Here is an 18,881-nt window from a genome sequence, read left to right as displayed (position 1 = left end):
TATACACATATATATATATACATGTATATGAAAAATGGGCTACTGGAACAAGACACAAATGGGCGAGATGCGAGAATAAAGGATCTGTTGGAATGCTGCTACTCCAGCAACCCGAGCGAGAGGGGTTACATGCGGAGAATGCGGGAACAATGGCAACTCCGATACCCACAGTCAACACTATCGGCCAAGCAACTAGTAGCTCAATGTTCCAATATCCATGAACGGCACCTACTATCACAGCTCGAGATTGATGAGATACAACACAAATGCCATAGCGAAGATCAACCACAGCACCAGGTCAGAGACGAGTTAAATCCATGTACAAGTCCAGAGGTTGGGTACGAAACCCCAATAAGCACAATCGAGCTGAACGAGGCAGCAACTGACCTGAAGAACAAGATCACGGTGAGAATGAATGCTTGGGAACCTAGATACACACTGCAGAGGCTGAGTGAAGTACCCTCAGAAAGTCTCCTAGAAGATGTGAATGCAGCACTGACAACAATTCGTACGGCTACCATCACTGAAACCAATGAGCTGATATACACCTCAGCAGCAGTGAACCTAGAAATGCTTGGCTACAAGAAGAATGACCATATGCGACCACAATAGTGCCCACCATGGAAGAGAAGGCCGGAGGCCAAAATCAAGATAGCACGGAGAGAAGTGAGCCAAATGACAGAGGCCCAGAAAGGTGCAATGAAAAAGCAAGTTCCCAAGAAATACAGCCAGATGCCCATACCTGAAGCACTCGAAACTGCCAAACAAAGACTCCAAGCCTTGGCCAGCTGCCTAAAGAGGTACACAAGAGAGAATAAAGCCAGACGAATAAACAGGTTGTTCACAACACAACCAGCGAAAGTGTACGCTCAGTGGCAGGGGAATAATAGCAGAGCAGACCCACCAAGGCTGGAAACTGAACAGTACTGGAAGGATATAAGGGAGCGGGAGGCATCACATAAGAAGGATGCACAGTGGCTGGTGGCTCTGAGAAAGGACCACAGCAAGCTCCCTGAACAGAACCCAGTAACCATCACAGCGGCAGACATCCAGAGAAGAGTCTCAGGAATGAAAAACTGGACAGCACCAGGCCCTGACATGATCCACAGCTACTGGCTCAAGAAACTTACAACTCTCCATGAGCGCCTGGCAGCACAAATGAACCAGCTGTTAAGGGATGGGACTCACCCGGAATGGCTAACCCAAGGGCGTACGATCCTGATCCAGAGGGATCCTTCAAAGGGTACAGTCCCATCCAACTACCGGCCAATCACCTGCCTCTCCACAACATGGAAACTGATGTCGGGCATAATATCAGATAAGATCAGCAGGCACATGGATCAATACATGAGCACTGCTCAGAAAGGGATTGGTAAAAATACCAGAGGAGCAAAACATCAACTCCTGGTGGATAGAACAGTCACCCAAGACTGCAGAACCAGACGTACCAAACTGAGCACTGCCTGGATTGATTACAAGAAAGCATATGACTCAATGTCACATACTTGGATCACTGAATGCTTGAGGCTGTACAACATCAATGGGACTCTGAGAACCTTCATCGCCAACTCGATGAAACAGTGGAAAACCACACTTGAAGCCAATGGCAAGCCACTTGCACACGTGACCATCAAATGTGGTATATACCAAGGAGACGCTCTGTCCCCAATGCTGTTCTGTATAGGACTGAACCCCCTCAGCCAAATAATCAACAAGACGGGTTATGGATACCAACTCAGGAATGGGGCCACCATCAACCACCTCCTCTACATGGATGACATAAAGCTGTACGCTAAGAACGAGCGGGACATTGACTCCCTGATCCACACTAGCAGGATCTACAGCTCTAACATTGGAATGTCATTCGTACTTGAGAAATGTGGCCGCATGGTGACTAAAAGAGGAAAGGTAATCCGCACAGAGGGGGTCTCACTCCCAGAAGGAACAATAGCAGACATTGAGGACAGCTACAAATACCTTGGAATTCCACAGGCAAATGGCAAACTTGACGAGGAAACAAGGAAAGCAGCCACAGCCAAATACCTCCATCGAGTAAGGCAAGTCCTAAGAAGTCAGCTCAACGGCAAGAACAAGTCCCTAGCCATTAACAGCTACGACCTACCAATAATCAGATACCCTGCAGGAATCATACAGTGGCCAAAGGAAGATATACAGACCACAGATATCAAGACACAGAAGCTCCTAACCATGCATGGAGGGTTCCATCCCAAGTCCAGCACCCTGAGACTGTACACTAGCCGTAAAGAAGGAGGCCGAGGACTAGCGAGCGTGAGAGCCACTATCCAAGATGAAACATCCAATATCCATAAGTACATCAGGGATAAGGCCCCAACGGATCACGTGCTCAGTGAATGTCTCTGACAATGGGCATCAAAGGAAGATGAGGTGCTGGAGGGACCATCATGGGAGGACAAGCCCCTACATGGGATGTACCACCGAAACATAGCTGAAGTGGCTGATATCCAGAAATCCTACCAATGGCTAGAAAGAGCTGGTCTGAAGGACAGCACAGAGGCACTGATCCTGGCTGCACAAGAACAGGCCTTGAGCACCAGAGCAATAGGGGCCCAAATCTACCACACCAGACAAGACCCCAGGTGTAGATTGTGCAAAGAAGGTCCTGAGACAATCCAGCACATAACTGCAGGGTGTAAGATGCTGGCAGATAAAGCATACATGGAGCGCCATAACCAAGTAGCTGGAATAGTGTACAGGAACATCTGTGCAGAGTATGGACTGGAAGTCCCAAGATCCAAGTGGGAAACACCTCCAAAGGTGGTAGAGAATGACCAAGCCAAGATCCTCTGGGACTTCCAGATCCAGACAGACAGAATGGTAATGGCGAACCAACCGGACATTGTGGTGGTGGACAAAGAGCAGAGGAAAGCCGTTGTGGTTGACATAGCCATCCGAAATGATGGTAACATTAGGAAAAAGGAACATGAGAAACTTGACAAATATCAAGGGCTCAGAGAAGAGCTGGAGAAGGCCTGGAGAGTGAAGACTTCAGTGGTACCTGTGGTCATTGGAGCACTAGGGGCAGTAACCCCCAAACTAGAGGAGTGGCTGAAACAGATCCCAGGAAAAACATCTGACATCTCAGTCCAGAAAAGTGCAGTACTAGGAACAGCAAAGATACTGCGTAGAACCCTCAAGCTCCCAGGCCTCTGGTAGAGGACCCGAGCTTGAAGGGAAAAAGAGAACACCCACGGGGGGTGAGGAAAAGTTTTTTTTTTTGTATATATGCTATATATATATATGTGTGTATATATATATATATATATATATATATATATATATATATATATATATATATATATATATATATAGCATATATATATATATATATATATATATTTATATATATGTCCTGCCACGTGCTGGTAACACCTGCAACAGGACCACGCCCCCCTGTCAGCGGAATCACCGTCACCTGCCACGGGTTCATGGACAGCGCTATATCAGCGCCGCCAGCGCAGACCCGAGTGTCAGTCTGTCCCTTGATGCTGCTTCGCTCATCAGTCCCGAAGATACTGACTTGCTTGACTATTTGAAACCCCCGCAGAATCGTTTGTCCTCTCCAGCCCGATCGCCGCTCCAGCGCCAGCCGTTCCCATCATCCCCTTCTCCAATAAAGTCCGTCGCTACGCACTTGGCTGTACTGTCCGATCCTTAACAGTACAGACTGACCAACGCTATGCAGCCAGCGAACGACGAGGCGGCATTGAGCCGACTGGAGCGAGCCGAGACCGTCATCAGCAGCCTGTCCGCCGACATCCGGCACCTGATCGAGGTTGGTCAGCAACAACAGCTACAGCAGCAGGAGATGGCCCAAGCCCTCCAGAGACTGTCGGTGGCTGCGTCCCCGGCTGTCACGACACCCCCGCACCGCCCGTCTGCCGAGGCCAGGAGGCTCGTGGACGTCCCGGAGCCCCGCCTCGGCAACATCGAGAAGTTCAACGGCGATCCCAAGCACGTGAGGGCATTCGTGACCAATTGTCGCATAATGTTCAGCCTCCAGCCCGTCACGTTTGCGTCAGAAGCAGCCAAGGTCGGGTTCGTTCTAACCCACCTCACAGGCGAGGCGCGGCTGTGGGGTCTGGCCGAATATGAAAGGATGGCCCCAGCTTGCGATTCCTTCGACGCCTTCGCGGAGGAATTGCTCTGCCTGTTCGACCTGGGATCCGCCGCCGAAGACGCCGCCGAGGAACTGGCGACGCTGCGTCAAGGTAGCTGATCGGTCACGGAGTACGCCCTTAAGTTCCAGACGTTGGCCGGCAGCAGCGGATGGAACACGCCGGCGCTCGTTAGCACATTCCTAAACGGCCTTGCTGAGTATATGAAAGACGAACTGGTGTCTTACGATCGCCCGCGAACCCTGAAGGGCGCGATGGACTTGGCGGCCCGAGTAGACCGGCGGATCCGGACGCGGCGGCGCGATCGGGAGAGGAGGTCCCCGCGGAACCCGCGTGGTCTCATTCCTCCGTCTGCTGGGGACCCGTCAACCACACCACCCACCGCCGAGCCCATGGATCTGGGAGGGGCTCGGGTTCCCTCGGAGGAGCACCGTCGACGCCTCTCACTGGGCTTGTGTTTTTACTGTGGGGAGGGGGGTCATCGGGTGGCGGGGTGCCCGTTAAAAGGCCGGAGCTCACGCGGCGTCGGGGGATCCGCGTGAGCTCGACCAGCACCGGCTCTCCCAGTCCCAGCACGCTCACGCTACAGGCACGTGTCCAGCTTGCGGCGGGCGACCAGAACGTGGCGGCCTTGGTGGATTCCGGCGCGGAGGGGAACATCATGGACATTAGCCTGGCGCGTCAGTGGAGTGTCGGCTTCCTCCCTCTGAGCCCGTCCATTCCCGCGCGTGCCATTGATGGCCGTCTGATTGGCGAGGTGGCTTTCGTGACGGAACCAGTTAAGTTACTGCTCTCCGGCAATCACCACGAGATCATCCAGTTTTTTCTTTTTTCCCTCCCAGGACAACAGCTCATACTGGGGCACCCTTGGTTGCGGCAGCACAACCCGGTGCTGGACTGGGAGGTGGGGGTTGTTCGGCAGTGGAGCGAACGCTGCCATCGAGCGTGCCTGAAGGCGGCCACCAGCCCACTCGGCAGAGCCCCGCCCAGGTACAGTCCCGACATCTCCAATGTCCCAGCATTTTATCACGAACTCAAGGAGGTTTTTAGTAAAGCCAGGGCCGCTTCTCTTCCTCCACACCGGTCCTACGATTGCGCCATCGACCTGTTGCCCGGCACCTTCCCTCCCAAGGGACGCGTCTACTCCCTGTCCGCTCCTGAGCGCCGGTCTATGGAGGAATACATCCGGGAGTCCCTGGCAGCCGGTATCATACGGCCGTCCTCTTCACCTGCGGGAGCGGGGTTTTTCTTCATGAAGAAGAAGGAGGGCACGCTCCGCCCGTGTATCGACTACCGGGGAATAAACGAGATCACAGTAAAGAACCGATACCCTCTGCCTCTTCTTTCTTCTGCCTTTGAGAGCCTTCAGGGTGCCACCATCTTCACAAAGCTGGATCTTCGCAACGCCTACCACCTGATCCGCATCTGGGAGGGAGACGAGTGGAAGACGGCTTTCAACACCCCGAGCGGACACTACGAGTACTTGGTGGTTCCGTTTGGGCTCACCAACGCCCCAGCGGTTTTCCAGTCCCTGATAAACGACGTGTTACGAGACATGCTGGACAAATTCGTGTTCGTTTATTTGGACGACATCCTTCTTCTCCCGCTCGCTCCCTGAGCACATCAAGCATGTTCGGGCGGTGTTGCGACGCCTCCTAGAGAATTCGCTCTACGTGAAGGCAGAGAAGTGCGAGTTCCACGCCTCCTCTGTCAAATTCCTCGGCTACGTGGTGCGTGAGGGATCCATCGAAATGGACCCTGGGAAGGTGGAGGCAGTAACGTCATGGCCTGTTCCCGAGACACGCAAGCGGCTGCAACAATTCTTAGGATTCGCGAACTTTTATCGCCGTTTTATCCGTGGATACAGCACGGCGGCCGCGCCACTCACCGCCCTTACCAGCCCCGCCTCCCCGTCCAAATGGACAGAACGGGCGGAACAGGCATTTCAGGAGCTTAAGAGGAGGTTCACATCCGCTCCCATCCTCAGAGTTCCCGATCCCGACAGACAGTTCGTGGTCGAAGTGGACGCCTCGAACGTGGGTGTCAGGGCGGTGTTGTCTCAACGTAGCCGCCAAGACGATCGTCTCCACCCGTGCGCCTTCTTTTCTCGCCGTTTGTCAGCCTCAGAACGGAACTATGACATCGGTAATCGGGAGCTCCTCGCCGTCAAGTTGGCTTTGGAGGAGTGGCGGCATTGGCTGGAGGGCGCCACCACCCCGTTCATTGTCTGGACCGACCACCGCAACTTGGAGTATCTGAGGTCGTCCAAGAGACTGAACGCGAGACAAGCATGGTGGGCTCTGTTCTTTGACCGGTTTGAGTTCTCTCTTTCCTACAGACCGGGTTCCCGTAATGCGAAGGCGGACGCCCTGTCGCCTTTGTTTCCTGGTGGGGAGGAGGGACAGGGTCCGCCTCCGACTATCCTCCCGAGCTCAGTTCGGGTGGCGGCTCTTACATGGGAGATCGAACGCCAAGTGGAAGCCGCATCACGCGATCAACCCGGCCCCAGCAACTGCCCGGAGGGTCGCCTGTTCATCCCTGAAGGCCTGCGATCGTCCGTGCTGCAATGGGCGCACGACTCACGCACGAGGTACGTGGTGGCACAGCGTTTCTGGTGGCCCACCTGGCAAGTGGACACCAGCGATTACGTCAGAGCCTGCTCAATTTGTAACCGCTACAAGACGTCTACTCGTCCTCCGGCCGGGCTGCTTCAACCCTTGCCGGTTCCCCAGCGTCCCTGGTCTCACCTGTCAATCGACTTTGTCACGGGCCTCCCCCCCTCTGAGGGAAACACGGTGGTCCTCACGGTGGTGGACCGTTTCAGCAAGATGACGCATTTCATCCCTCTGCCTAAGCTCCCATCTGCGAAGCAGACTGCGTCCATCATGGTACGGGAGGTGTTTCGTCACCACGGTCTCCCACAGGACATCGTGTCGGACCGAGGTCCTCAATTCGCCTCCACCTTCTGGACGGAGTTCTGCCGACTCCTCGGCGCCACGGCCAGCCTCTCATCGGGGTTTCACCCTCAGTCCAATGGTCAAGCGGAGCGCCTGAACCAGGAACTGGGCAGGTCTCTCCGATGCATGGCCGCCGGGGACCAGCGCGGGTGGGTCCAACAGCTTCCCTGGGTGGAGTATGCTCACAATTCCCTCCCCAGCTCGGCCACGGGACTTTCGCCTTTCCACTGCGTCTTCGGGTACCAGCCACCCTTGTTCGCCCACCAGGAGCGTGGTGCGGCGTGCCCGTCGGCCCAGGCTTGTGTCCGCCGTTGTCATCGTGCCTGGGCGAGGGCCCGGGTCACTCTTTTCCGCTCTGTTTCAGGCTACGCCCGCCAGGCGAACAAGCACCGGACGCCGGCTCCGGAGTACAGAGTGGGGCAGCGTGTGTGGCTCTCGACGCGGGATTTGCCGCTGCGAGCGGGATCCCGCAAACTGGCGCCCCGCTTTGTTGGACCGTTCCCTATTCAGAAGGTGATTGGCCCGGCCGCAGTCCGTCTGCTCCTTCCGGACTCCATGAAGGTCCATCCCACGTTCCACGTGTCCCGTGTGCGGCCCATCCATGAGAGCGCGTTGGCGCCGGCGGCTGTTCCGCCGCCGCCGCCGCCCCAGCTCGTCGATGGGGGTCCGGCTTACGCTGTCCGCTCCCTGCTCCGATCGCGGCGGCGTGGTCGTGGCCTACAATACCTCGTGGATTGGGAGGGTTATGACGACGCGCACCGCTCCTGGGTTCCGAGCCGCTGGATACTCGACCGTTCGCTCATCACGGAGTTCCATCGCTGTCATCCGGACCAACCGGGTCCTCGGCGCGGGCGCCCGAGGAGGGACGAGGGGACCAGGGGTGAGGGTCCGGGGAGGTCTTGTCCGCCGGTACCGGGGTCTTCTGCCCCCGCGTCCGTCGATCCTGCGTCTGGCGAGGTGTCGGACGTTTCGGCGGTGTGCTGACCCCTCCACCTGGCCGCCCGAGGTATCGCCTTCCTTTTTTTTTGTTTTGTTGTTTTCAGTTCCTGGGGACGTCGGGAGCCGTCCCTTGTGGGGGGGGGGGGTTCTGTCACGTGCTGGTGCCACCTGCGACAGGACCACGCCCCCCTGTCAGCGGAATCACCGTCACCTGCCACGGGTTCATGGACAGTGCTATATCAGCGCCGCCAGCGCAGACCCGAGTATCAGTCTGTCCCTTGATGCTGCTTCTCTCATCAGTCCCGAAGATACTGACTCGCTTGACTATTTGAAACCCCCGCAGAATCGTTTGTCCTCTCCAGCCCGATCGCCGCTCCAGCGCCAGCCATTCCCATCATCCCCTTCTCCAATAAAGTCCGTCGCTACGCACTTGGCTGTACTGTCCGATCCTTAACATGTCCACGTCTGCCAAGTGACTTTGCCGCCACCACGCTCGTGTTCCGACGTCAAAGATCAAGAGGCGATACGTGCAAAGAGAAGGCGGGCATCACCTTGTCCTTGGAGTCGAGCACGACGGCCTGCGTATGCGGCACGCGCACCACGTGGTGCTCGAAGGCGGCGGTGGGCAGCCAGACGCGGGCGGCCAGCTTGCGGTTGAGCAGCGATAGCTCCGAGATGAGCCGCTGCGTCTTCTGCTCTTTGGTGGACAGCGTAGCCAAACGCTTACCGATGCCCATCAAAGACTTGATGAAGTGGCGCTGCGGCGAAAGGCGCAGCGGCTGCCGGCCCGTGGGCCAAAACAACACAAGGCGGCGTGCGTTAGGTTTGGCCCCATTGCGGTTTGACGCAGCAGCAGGTGGGACTTGCCCAAGCCAGCTAATGGGCGGCCTTTTCTCAATCGATTAAGGGTGCCCGTGTACCTCGTCATGGCTGCTCTTCACTTTGGGGTTGCTGGCCGTCCTCTTGAGGTCGCCACTGAGGCTGACGGCCACGGCGGCGTCCGACTTGGACCGCTGGTGTGTGCGTTTGGAGGGCGACAGGCCTGTCTCGGTGGGCGCGGCACAGAAGGGCGCCAGCGTCAGGGGGTCCGGTCCCGGCGGGCCCGGCTGGCGGCCAGCTTGAGCTGGTCAGACAGGATGAGCTTGCGCAACTTGGCACCTCGCGAGTGACGCTGCGTTGAGATGTGCATATCGGACGAGTACGCCGCCAGTAGCCATGCACACTGCAGGCTGAATGAAATGCTCTGCCTGCAGCAATGCACCTGAGGGAGGGACAGACAGACACACACAGACACACAGACAGACACACAGACACAGACACAGACACACACACACACACACACACACACACACACAGACACAGACACAGACACACACACACACACCTTTGGCAGCTAAGAAAACACTGCTGGTTCCTGATGGCATTTGGCAAAGCTTCCCCCACAACTTCACGCAAATATAAAATCCAACCCAACTGTCCTGTGTGTGTTTGCATCAACTGCGTGTGTGTGCATACGTTGTGCGCGCGTGTGTTTGCCACGTGCGCGCCCGCACCCACCACGTAAGGCTTGATGGCGTCGCCAACGTGCTCATCCATGTGCACGTACATGTTGAGGAGCTGCGGCAGGAAGAAGTCGACGTCGTCGTGCGGAAAGCTGAAGAGTCGCTTGCCAATGCAGGCCTGCACGCCGGGCTCCTTGGAGTTATGCAGATAAGAGATGGCCATGGACACGTCAAAGAGTTTGGACTCAAACAGGTGCAGGAGCCACAACTGCTTGGACGGGTTGGGCCGCCGCCGCAGGCCACCCTCCACCCGCCCGTCCTCGTCCCCGTCGCATGCAGGGTCGGTGTGTCTCAGCTTGAGCTTGTGCAGGACTTCCCGACACGCCCTCTCTGCCGCCGCCGCCGCGTCGATCAGCGGCCCCGCTCCTTCGCTGCCCGCCCCCTCACCCGTCCCCTCACTGATGACGCCCAGTGGGTGAGTGACGGCGGAAGCGGGACTCGGGCGCGGGGAGGGGGCGTCGTGTTCCAATTGGACGGGAGAGGGCTCCGCATACTTTTCCTCCATTGAGACCACCAGGAGGGAAGGAGGCTCCGCCTACCTTCACTGCAGCAGACACACGCATGCACACAGATGAGAATGCTTGTTGTCACTGCGTACTTCTTGGCCCCATTTGGGGTTGGAAACTATGTTCTAACTGTTTTTTTGTTTTGCGACCGAAATTGCACATCATGCCAACAGGGCAGCGCTACAGTTGCGGGTGGCTCCAAAACCCACAAAGGAGACGGAACGTCGCACAGCTAAGATTTACGTGTCGACTACAGAAGTGTCCGATCTCAGATGTTCAACAATAGACAATCCAAGAACAAAGAACAAGACCTGGCTGCAGTTCTGATTCCATACTTGAAAAGCGGGATGAATGGTGAGGGCTCTGTGACAGAATAATGGATAATGAATAATCACAAGGTAGCCAAATTGACGGCAGGTTTTCAAGCCTAACTTTGGCTTGAGGCTTTTTGCGATTCAACTTTTTATCCTCTACAGCAGGGGTCACCAACACGGTGCCCGCGGGCACCAGGTCGCCCGTGAGGACTGCATGAGTCGCCCTCAGAACTGTTCCAAAATTAGCTCAAATAGCGGCACTTGACAGTGAGCTGCATCTACTTAGTTTACAGTCAAATCTCGGTTTTCGAACGTCCTGGTTCTTGAACAAATCGGAATTCGAACAAAAAAATTCGAGATTTTTTTTGCTTCGGTTGTCCAACAAAATTCGGAGGTCGAACCTCGCGAGATGAGCCAGGAGGAACCGAGAAAACCCGACCGCGCGACCCAGATGCCGACTGACTCCGTTGTTATTGAATTTTCGTTACTCTGAGGATTGTATTAACCCCTAATCATGCCTCCAAAGAAAGCAAGTGGGAGCAGTAAAGCCATCCTAAAACACAAAGACGCTCTTAAAGCAATGCGACAGTGAGCGCCCGGCGCGCTACGGTTGCGCGATCGGACCAAATTAAGCTCCCTGCGCACTGAGGTCCACTTAAATTTTGGAAACTACATCAGGACTTTAAAAATATTTTCTAAATTCTAGCGACGGCTCTGTCACAATAATGCGACTAGCGCGGTGCAGTTGCGCGGTCGGCAACGCGCTACTGTTGCGCGTTCGACTGTGCGCTGCAGTTGCGCGATCGAACAAAAATTAAGCTCCCTGCGCACTTAGGTCCACTTAAATTTTGGAAAGTACATCAGGAATTTAAAAATATTTTCTAAATTTCAGCGACGGCTCTGTCACAATAATGCGACCAGCGCTGTGCAGTTGCGCAGTCGGCAACGAGCTACTGTTGCACGTTCGGCGGTGCGCTGCAGTTGCGCGATGGAACAAAATTAAGCTCCCTGGACATACATCAGGACTTTAAAAATATTTTGTAAATTTCAGCGACGGCTCTGTCACAATAATGCGATCAGCGCGGTGCAGTTGCGCGGTGGGCGACGCGCTACGGTTGCGCGTTCCGCGGTGCGCTGCAGTTGCGCGATCAGACAAATATGCGCAAATGAAAAAATGCTTAAAAAGGGCGGTTTTTTTTTTTGTCTTGAAACGGATTAAAAAATATTCCATTATTCGTAATGGGAAAAATAGATTCCAAATTCAACCGATTCGCTTCTCGAACCGCCTTCTGAAACGGATCTTGGTCAAAAACCAAGGTTTGACTGTATTTTTGCTATTCTTGTTAAAATCACACTTACATGTGAACTGCAAATGACAATAATAACACATAGTGAAATCCAAATTGAGCAAATTGGCTATTTCAGAAGTGTATGACAAACTGGTAGCCCTTTGCCTTAATCAGTACCCAGAAAGTAGCTCTCGGTTTAAGAAAGGTTGGTGACCCCTGGTGTACATATGTCGGTTACAGTGGTACAGCAGTCATTGACGATGTAAGCGGGTCTCCTAACAAGAGAAATGAACGATCACAGGTGTCTAACCTTTAGGACAATGTAGTATTGCGCCAAATGTTCGTTTACATTCCTTGAGAGGTTTGTGTTCGCTCGTTAGCACGATCACGAATTAGCATCTTTCCGCTAACTCGTTAGCCTGCCCAATACTTCTTGTTAACAATATACACGCACACACGTATAATATTTATATTTTCAATATTGGTATGTTATTTACACTATTAATGCATTATTTACGTGTTTGAAACAATTATTTAATGTTCTAATAAAATGTGCACTTAAATGGTTTCGTATTGACACACTAAAAATGTACAGATGAGAGGGTGACCATACTTCGCAGATTTCACTTATCGCGTGTGTTTTTTTGAACCAATTATCCGCGATAAACGAGGGATTACTGTAATTCTGTTTCTGTGCTCCATGGACTCGATATCAATGCTCCAGACCCATCAAGCACGTGTTCTGTCATGTCGTCAGTTGTATTTGGATTCTTTGGTGCCGCTCACGAGTCGGCGCTCATGGACTCACTGATTTTGACATTTCAGCTATGAACTTCTGACCACCTCTATTTGAGCAATGGGTTCACCTGGGCTACTCTAATGACCAATTTCTGCTTAGGCCACACTTCTTTTTCCTCCGTTTTTTGCTGGCATTTGAAGTTTTGAAGATGACAGATGAAGATTTACAATTTGCTGGTTTTATTGTCTTCAGTCAAACCGTATTTTCACTTCGGTTGAAGTAACGTGAGGATAAATGAGAAACGTTTGCAGTCTTTCAACCAGGTCACAATATGTAACTACTCCGCGCGACTGTAAAAATGCCTGTAAAATCACTCGTTCGGGAAGAACGGGATCAGTTGGCGGATAAACCAATGGGACGGGTAGGGGCGTGGTTTGGCAACCAGTATTCAACATGGCGATCTAGCTGAACGTCTATGGCCGTCTTCGAGCTGCGGGCGTAACTTTTACGTTAAATTTCCTTTCTTTTGCTCTCGGTAGGTAGCTTTACGGCATTGAATATGGACATGAAGAAGAGAGTCCACTTGGAGCTGAAAAACAGAAGTCCGGCTCAGGTGCGTTTATAGCGACGACTCACCTAAAATCTCCTTCTGTGGGCTTCTTCTTTGCACAATCATTTGGAATGTGCGCTAGCGCTACCATGGAGTCCGTGTTGTGATTGTGGACCGAGACGTCGACGTTTCTGGTCTTTCGCTTCGCCGCCATTGTTCAAGCTTCACGTTCCCGCTTTGCAGTCTTTGTCACGTGACTGAAAGGCATAACTTGGCTAGTCTTTGGCGCGAAAACGTCGTGCTCGCTCGGCCGCTTCGGGTTGGAATGGCTCCTCCGTTTTCGGGTTTTGTTACCATGGTGACCGTTTCCTGGACTCTGTCCATGCAGCCCTCGAAAATTAGCCATTGTTAAGCAGGACACACACGACACACACACACACCACGCACACACACACATTGCTCAAGCGTGAGTTGCTGTGTTGTCGTGCAGGTTTGCGTGTTGGCTTTGGACTCGTGTCGTTCGGGCGATGGCGAGGTGGACGGTGTGACGGAGGAGTTCTCGGGTCTGGAGGTTCTGCGTATGGCCAACGTGGGCCTCAAGTCGCTCTCCAAACTACCTTCGCTGCCCAAGCTACACAAGGTTGGCCAACATGGAGCTCACTTGTGCAACCAGGAAAGCCCTCCTTTCAATCTTTGACACACCAACACAAACGTCTTTCACCTTAACACCTTAAACTGTATTGCTTGTACGACCGGTGTGTAGGCCGCGGCCATTCACTGAGTCGCCCCCATTCATGTTCCCACAGTTTCCATTTCCAAAAAAACTTTCATGTTTCTTCAGGTTGTACTAAAAGTGTTATGTTGTGTTTTTCACCCAAAAAAAGGGGTAAATAAGACAAAAAAAGTCAATTGAAAATCCCCCAAATATTTTTAAAAAAAATTGGAAAAACCATGATGCCAATGAAATAGCCCAGTGTGCGGTTAGTTTGTTGATTGGCTCGCAACCCTTTGCTGTTGTTGAGCATGAATAGTGAGAAATGTGATGTGAAAAATGAAATTTATTCATTGCGCATATTTTGTCTTCATCTAAATTAGCATTTTTGCACCATGTGGCCCCACGGGAGCACCAGTGATAAATTGCGGCCCCATCCAATGTTGAAGTTGTCATTTCCAATCAAATCAACCATCATCCTTTTTGGCACGCCTTCAGAATCAAATGCCGGCCCAATGGGAACTGAGAAAATCGAAGTTACTGGATTGCAGCACGTACAACGCTCGCGCGTGACATTTGCTGTCCCACCGCCGCCGACCTCGCGTGTCGTCCCTTTATCAGCTGGACTTGAGTGGCAACGCCATCTGCGGCGGTTTGGAGGCGCTCGCCCAAAAGTGTCCCAACTTGACGCACCTCAACATCCACGGCAACAAGATCGGCGACATGGCCGCCCTGGAGGCTCTGGTGAGTAGCCGTCGATGTCGTGTAACGGGCGTTCTGCTAACGCAAACAGCCCCCTTCCGCGCGCAGGAGCCCCTGAAGAAGCTGAAGACTTTGGACATATCGAGTTGTGAGGTGAGTGCTCGGGATGACTACCGCGATGCCGTCTTCCGCCTCCTGCCCAACGTCACCTATCTGGACGGATACGATCGCCACAACAACGAGGCTCCGGACTCTGACGACGGTAACGCTCAAAAGGGGGGTGGGGGGGGGGTGGTTGGGGGCTCTGCATTTTGGGACGAAAGTTGCCGTTGTTACAATGTTTTTCCACTGAGGGCGCACTGACCGGCACCTGCGGAATTCGCTGCCACTTGCCTGATATTGATGCCAAAAGGTCAAAGTTGTCCCTGCAAACGACTCAAGAGAAACGCTTTGGAGCAGTCGTCAGCGATGACGGTGGGCTGCAGTGGCCGCTTGAGCTCAAATGAGGGACGCTTCCACTTCCCGTAATTGCCGGACTATAAGCTGCACCGGATTATTAGCCGCAACAGCTAAAATTTAGGGATATTTCATTTTTTTTCTTACATAAGCCGCACCGGACTATAAGCCGCACGTGCACACGAGTTTTTTACAAAGAAAGACAGTACATAGAAAGCCTTTTTAACGTTTTAATAACATACTTGAACATGTCTTTCTTAACATTGCCTGTGATGCAGCAGTAGTACCGCAGCAACGCAGAAGTGTGCACGCAAGTTATTAGCGAAGAAAGACTGGACACAGAAAGTTTTTTTTAAAGCTTTAATAACATACCTTAACATTTCTTTCCAAACACTGCCTGTGACGCGGCAGTAATACCGCAGCAACACGGAAGTAACACAGCACCAACACAGCAGCAATGCGGTAGCACAGGACGAACAGGGCTTCATCTTCCTCCTGTGCACTGAAACTATCGAAGTCTTCCTCCTTAGTGTCCGATTGGAATAGCGTTAGATATCCTTCGCCTCGCACTTTCTCAGTCTATTCTGTCCTCACGCTGGCGTGACGTCTGCCAAGGCTAGACAGATAGCGAACAACTGAAGAAAAAGGACGCTGCGGCCGCGTAGTTTGTAGCTGCTTTACTTGGCACACAGGCAGTTATTTCTTGTACAGGTATTTGTAAAACTGTAATTCACACAACAACCGTGCATCAGTAGAATGTACATCAAAATCACAGAAGATGTAGAAATGAAAACATATAAACTTAAATGGAGACGATTAGCCTACCTAACCGTTACATGCGCAAACCTAGCATAGCATTGTAGCCAAAAGTAGCGCTAAACAATCACATTTGCAATACTAGCGTAGCATTCACAGGCAAATGGAGCTTAGGATGTTAGCATACATTTTATAAACACACATATACAGAAAGTCAACTAGAATGTATAACTTACAGACTAAGATACCCCAAGGCTGAGCCACGAACCCGCTGCGACGATTTGCACTGTCTGGTAGCTGCGTACGAACTGCGTAGTGGCTGAGTGGGGGTCGAGTAACCGGAAATGAATGAACGAATGAAACCTAACCTAAATTCGGTCACTAGGGGGCAGTGTTAGAGCGTTTAACGAAAGAATAAACGGGATAACAGTACACAGTCTCTCTTTCGTCATCGGTTTTATACATTTCTTCGAGTGTGAAGAGGTTCTGTTCATGGTAATCTTATTCATGCACAAAGCGCTAAATTATATTAAACTAGCGAGCGACACGTATTGCTTAAAAGCGGCATCATATGCATTTGTTTTATCCCCCATAATGACGGTTTGTGTATAAAAGCTTCCTGTCTTTGTGTGAATGCGGGTGTGTGCGTGATGCGCGAGACGATCAAAACACAAACTGGCACGTCTTCTTCGGCGTATTATCTCTTCTTCGTCTGTCTCGCTCTTGCTTCCTGCTAGAGCGCCCCCTGGAGACTGGAGGCCGTAAAAATCCATAAGTACGCTCCAGAGTAGACACAAGATAATGTCAGCAACATCGACTGCCTTTGGCTTAAAAGCGGCATGATATGCATTTCTTTTGTCCCCCATGATGATGGTTTGTGTATAAAGGCTTCCTTTCAGTAATGTTGATCGCGTTCTGCGTGATGCGCGAAATGTAAACACAAACTAGCACGTCTTCTTCGGCGCATTATCTCTTCTTCGCCTGTCTCGCTCTTGCTTCCTGCTAGAACGCCCCCTGGAGGCCGGAGGCCGTAAAAATCCATAAGTACGCCACGCCGCCGTTTAAGGTTCAAAGTAACCTGAATAAAATGCATTAAAAGTTCACATTCATTACAACTTGTTTTTGGTGAGCAAAATGTCAGAAGAATTGAATTTAAATGCTGATTGATTGGGTTTTAATACAATGCAGATTACTTCACTGGTTTCTTTTATATCAAACAAGTTGTTATAAAACAACTTGTTTGATTTAAAAGAAACCAGTGAAGTGATTAAAAAAAGGAAAAACAAGATGAACTTAGTACAATTACAATGCAGATTGTCCAAACAGCGCCACTGCTTTGTGTAATCTCTGAGTGATATGGCAGAGTAAGAGAGAGGCATAAGTCATCACAAAAATCTCGAAAAAAATCTTATATAAGCCGCACCTGACTATAAGCCGCAGGGTCCAAAATTTTGGAAAAAAGTCGCGGCTTATAGTCCGGAAATTACGGTAAATAACTCAGACATCAACAAAAACTCTGTATTTACACTGGACTGTAAGGAGTGGACATCCCAGGCGATTTCTGACAGGTTCTCTGGGCCGTTGGGTTACAGACAAGCGCGACGGCGCCGGTCCACACAGTGGCGAAGACGAGGAAGAGGTGGGGCTGTCGTACCTGATGAAGGAGGGTATCCAGGTGGGTGACTTGAATTTGATAGCACAACAAAATAATCCACTTAATTTTTTTTTTAAAACTTATTTTGTTCCCAATTAATTTCTAGGGCATTTTTATAGAATAGGTATTACATTTATTTCAATGGCGGACCCGTACCATCCTTCCCTCACAATCCTTTTGTAGTGACTGGAGAGGAGGAAAGTGAGCATAATTTATTGTTCCCTCCTTTGCAAAAAAATCAGAAAAGAAAATGCTTTGAATCTGTTTCAGCCTCTCAAAAATCCAATCAAAACCTTCATTTAGTAAAAATGAATCCAAAAGCACATCTCATGTTTCAGTCATGACTGAAATCAGTCAAATATAAACAAGTGTTTGCGAGATTGACCTGGCCTATGTCACATGCGCACCTTGGCCACTTAGGGGCAGTCTGAGCTATCTTACCCATAAAGGTTGAAGTGCGTTGTGCACTGCGCTTTGCGGCACTGCGCAGCAGCCATGCTTGTTTTTTTTTTGTTTGTTTTTTTTTGCCAATCACACACACTCACACCGTCATATGTGGGAATCGAACTCACAGTGTCGGCACACAAGACAAGCAAGTGCACCCCTACACCATCAGCCACTCCCAGCAGCCGTGCTCTTTGTTGCCATCATATGTTGACTTTGGGCAAAATGGCTTTTCCTGAGTAAGGCGAAGCTTTCTCTTTGTTACCATCATATGTTGGCTTTTGGGCAAAATGGCTTTTCCTGAGTAAGGCGACACTTTGTGTTGCTTCTCCAGACGCAAGCTCCAGTTGGCTGACTGTTGCCTTTTGGAGACACCCTGAGCTCACATTGGCAGCTGGAAGCTTCTCTTTGGGGCGGTTTGCTAAAGCGCCGCTCGAGTTGACTGCCATTACACAGCACGTGCTGGCATGCAGCAGTGGCCCGTCTTGCACTTTGGGAACCGTTCCCTCGGAAACGCTTGGCAAAAAATGGATTGTGGCAGCTAAATTGTCAACTCTGACTGCCATTGTAATCAGCGGAGATGCGCTTTCCACCACACAAGCCACTGCCCAAAAAACAAACCATCCCAAGCAGTACACAGAAAGGAAGGATCTGTCCAATGTGCGCAGCCTACTTTTGAGTAATTCCCACTTGTCTTTAGGACGAGGATGACGATGGTGAATATGTGGAGGAAGAGGAAGAGGAGGACGAGGACGAAGATGGAGGTTAGTTTACACGAGCAAAAGCAAATTCCGACTGAGGCTGACATTTCGTTGGCTTCTCAGACAACGAGGTGCTCCGAGGCGACAAGAGGAAGAGAGACGAGGAGGAGGACGAAGACGCGGACGAAGACGACAAATAGTCGAGCGGGGCTGGGCAGTGCCCCTCTTGTTTGCTGAACTTGGAGCCACGGGAAACATGGTTGGTGATCAGCTGGTCCTGGTCTTGTCTTGGTCCCGCTTCTGGTGTGTAAATACAAGTGAACTTTGAAAGTCCCGTCAGTTTGTCCTTATCCCCCTCCCCCTTTTATCGTTGGTTTTGTTGTGGTCTGACATTACCATGGATCACATGACTCACTGTTTTTCAATAAAACCGCCACCAGCAA

General features: G+C 51.7%; 2 protein-coding genes across 6 annotated transcripts in view; one reads left to right on the top strand and one right to left on the bottom strand.

Annotated features, from left to right (window-relative positions):
* Window positions 1–13,504, bottom strand: part of LOC125975073 (phosphatidylinositol 4-kinase beta) — a 22,823-nt gene extending 9,319 nt beyond the window's left edge. For 3 of the 5 annotated variants that reach the window (XR_007483852.1, XM_049730193.2, XM_049730191.1), the window contains exons 1-2: window positions 13,100–13,504; window positions 9,611–10,159 (exon numbers count right to left, since the gene is read on the bottom strand). Coding sequence is in view for 2 of the 5 variants with exons in the window: in XM_049730193.2 (XP_049586150.1) it covers window positions 9,611–10,120 (510 nt within the window). In the remaining 3 variants the exon portion in view is untranslated. Of the gene's footprint in view, window positions 1–8,973; window positions 10,160–13,099 lie in introns of all 5 variants that reach the window. The other 2 variants (XR_007483853.2, XR_007483851.2) reach the window with 2 other exon arrangements.
* Window positions 12,889–18,881, top strand: LOC125975077 (acidic leucine-rich nuclear phosphoprotein 32 family member E). Its single transcript, XM_049730208.2, has 7 exons — window positions 12,889–13,076; window positions 13,504–13,653; window positions 14,347–14,469; window positions 14,536–14,689; window positions 17,232–17,314; window positions 18,438–18,501; window positions 18,562–18,881. Exons 1-7 carry the CDS (start codon window positions 13,023–13,025, stop codon window positions 18,636–18,638), a joined length of 705 nt encoding a protein of 234 aa, XP_049586165.1. The 5' UTR covers window positions 12,889–13,022; the 3' UTR covers window positions 18,639–18,881.

This window comes from Syngnathus scovelli, chromosome 9, assembly GCF_024217435.2.
Source record: "Syngnathus scovelli strain Florida chromosome 9, RoL_Ssco_1.2, whole genome shotgun sequence".
Taxonomy (NCBI): Eukaryota; Metazoa; Chordata; class Actinopteri; order Syngnathiformes; family Syngnathidae; genus Syngnathus; species Syngnathus scovelli.
This window is presented reverse-complemented; position numbering and strand designations above follow the sequence as displayed.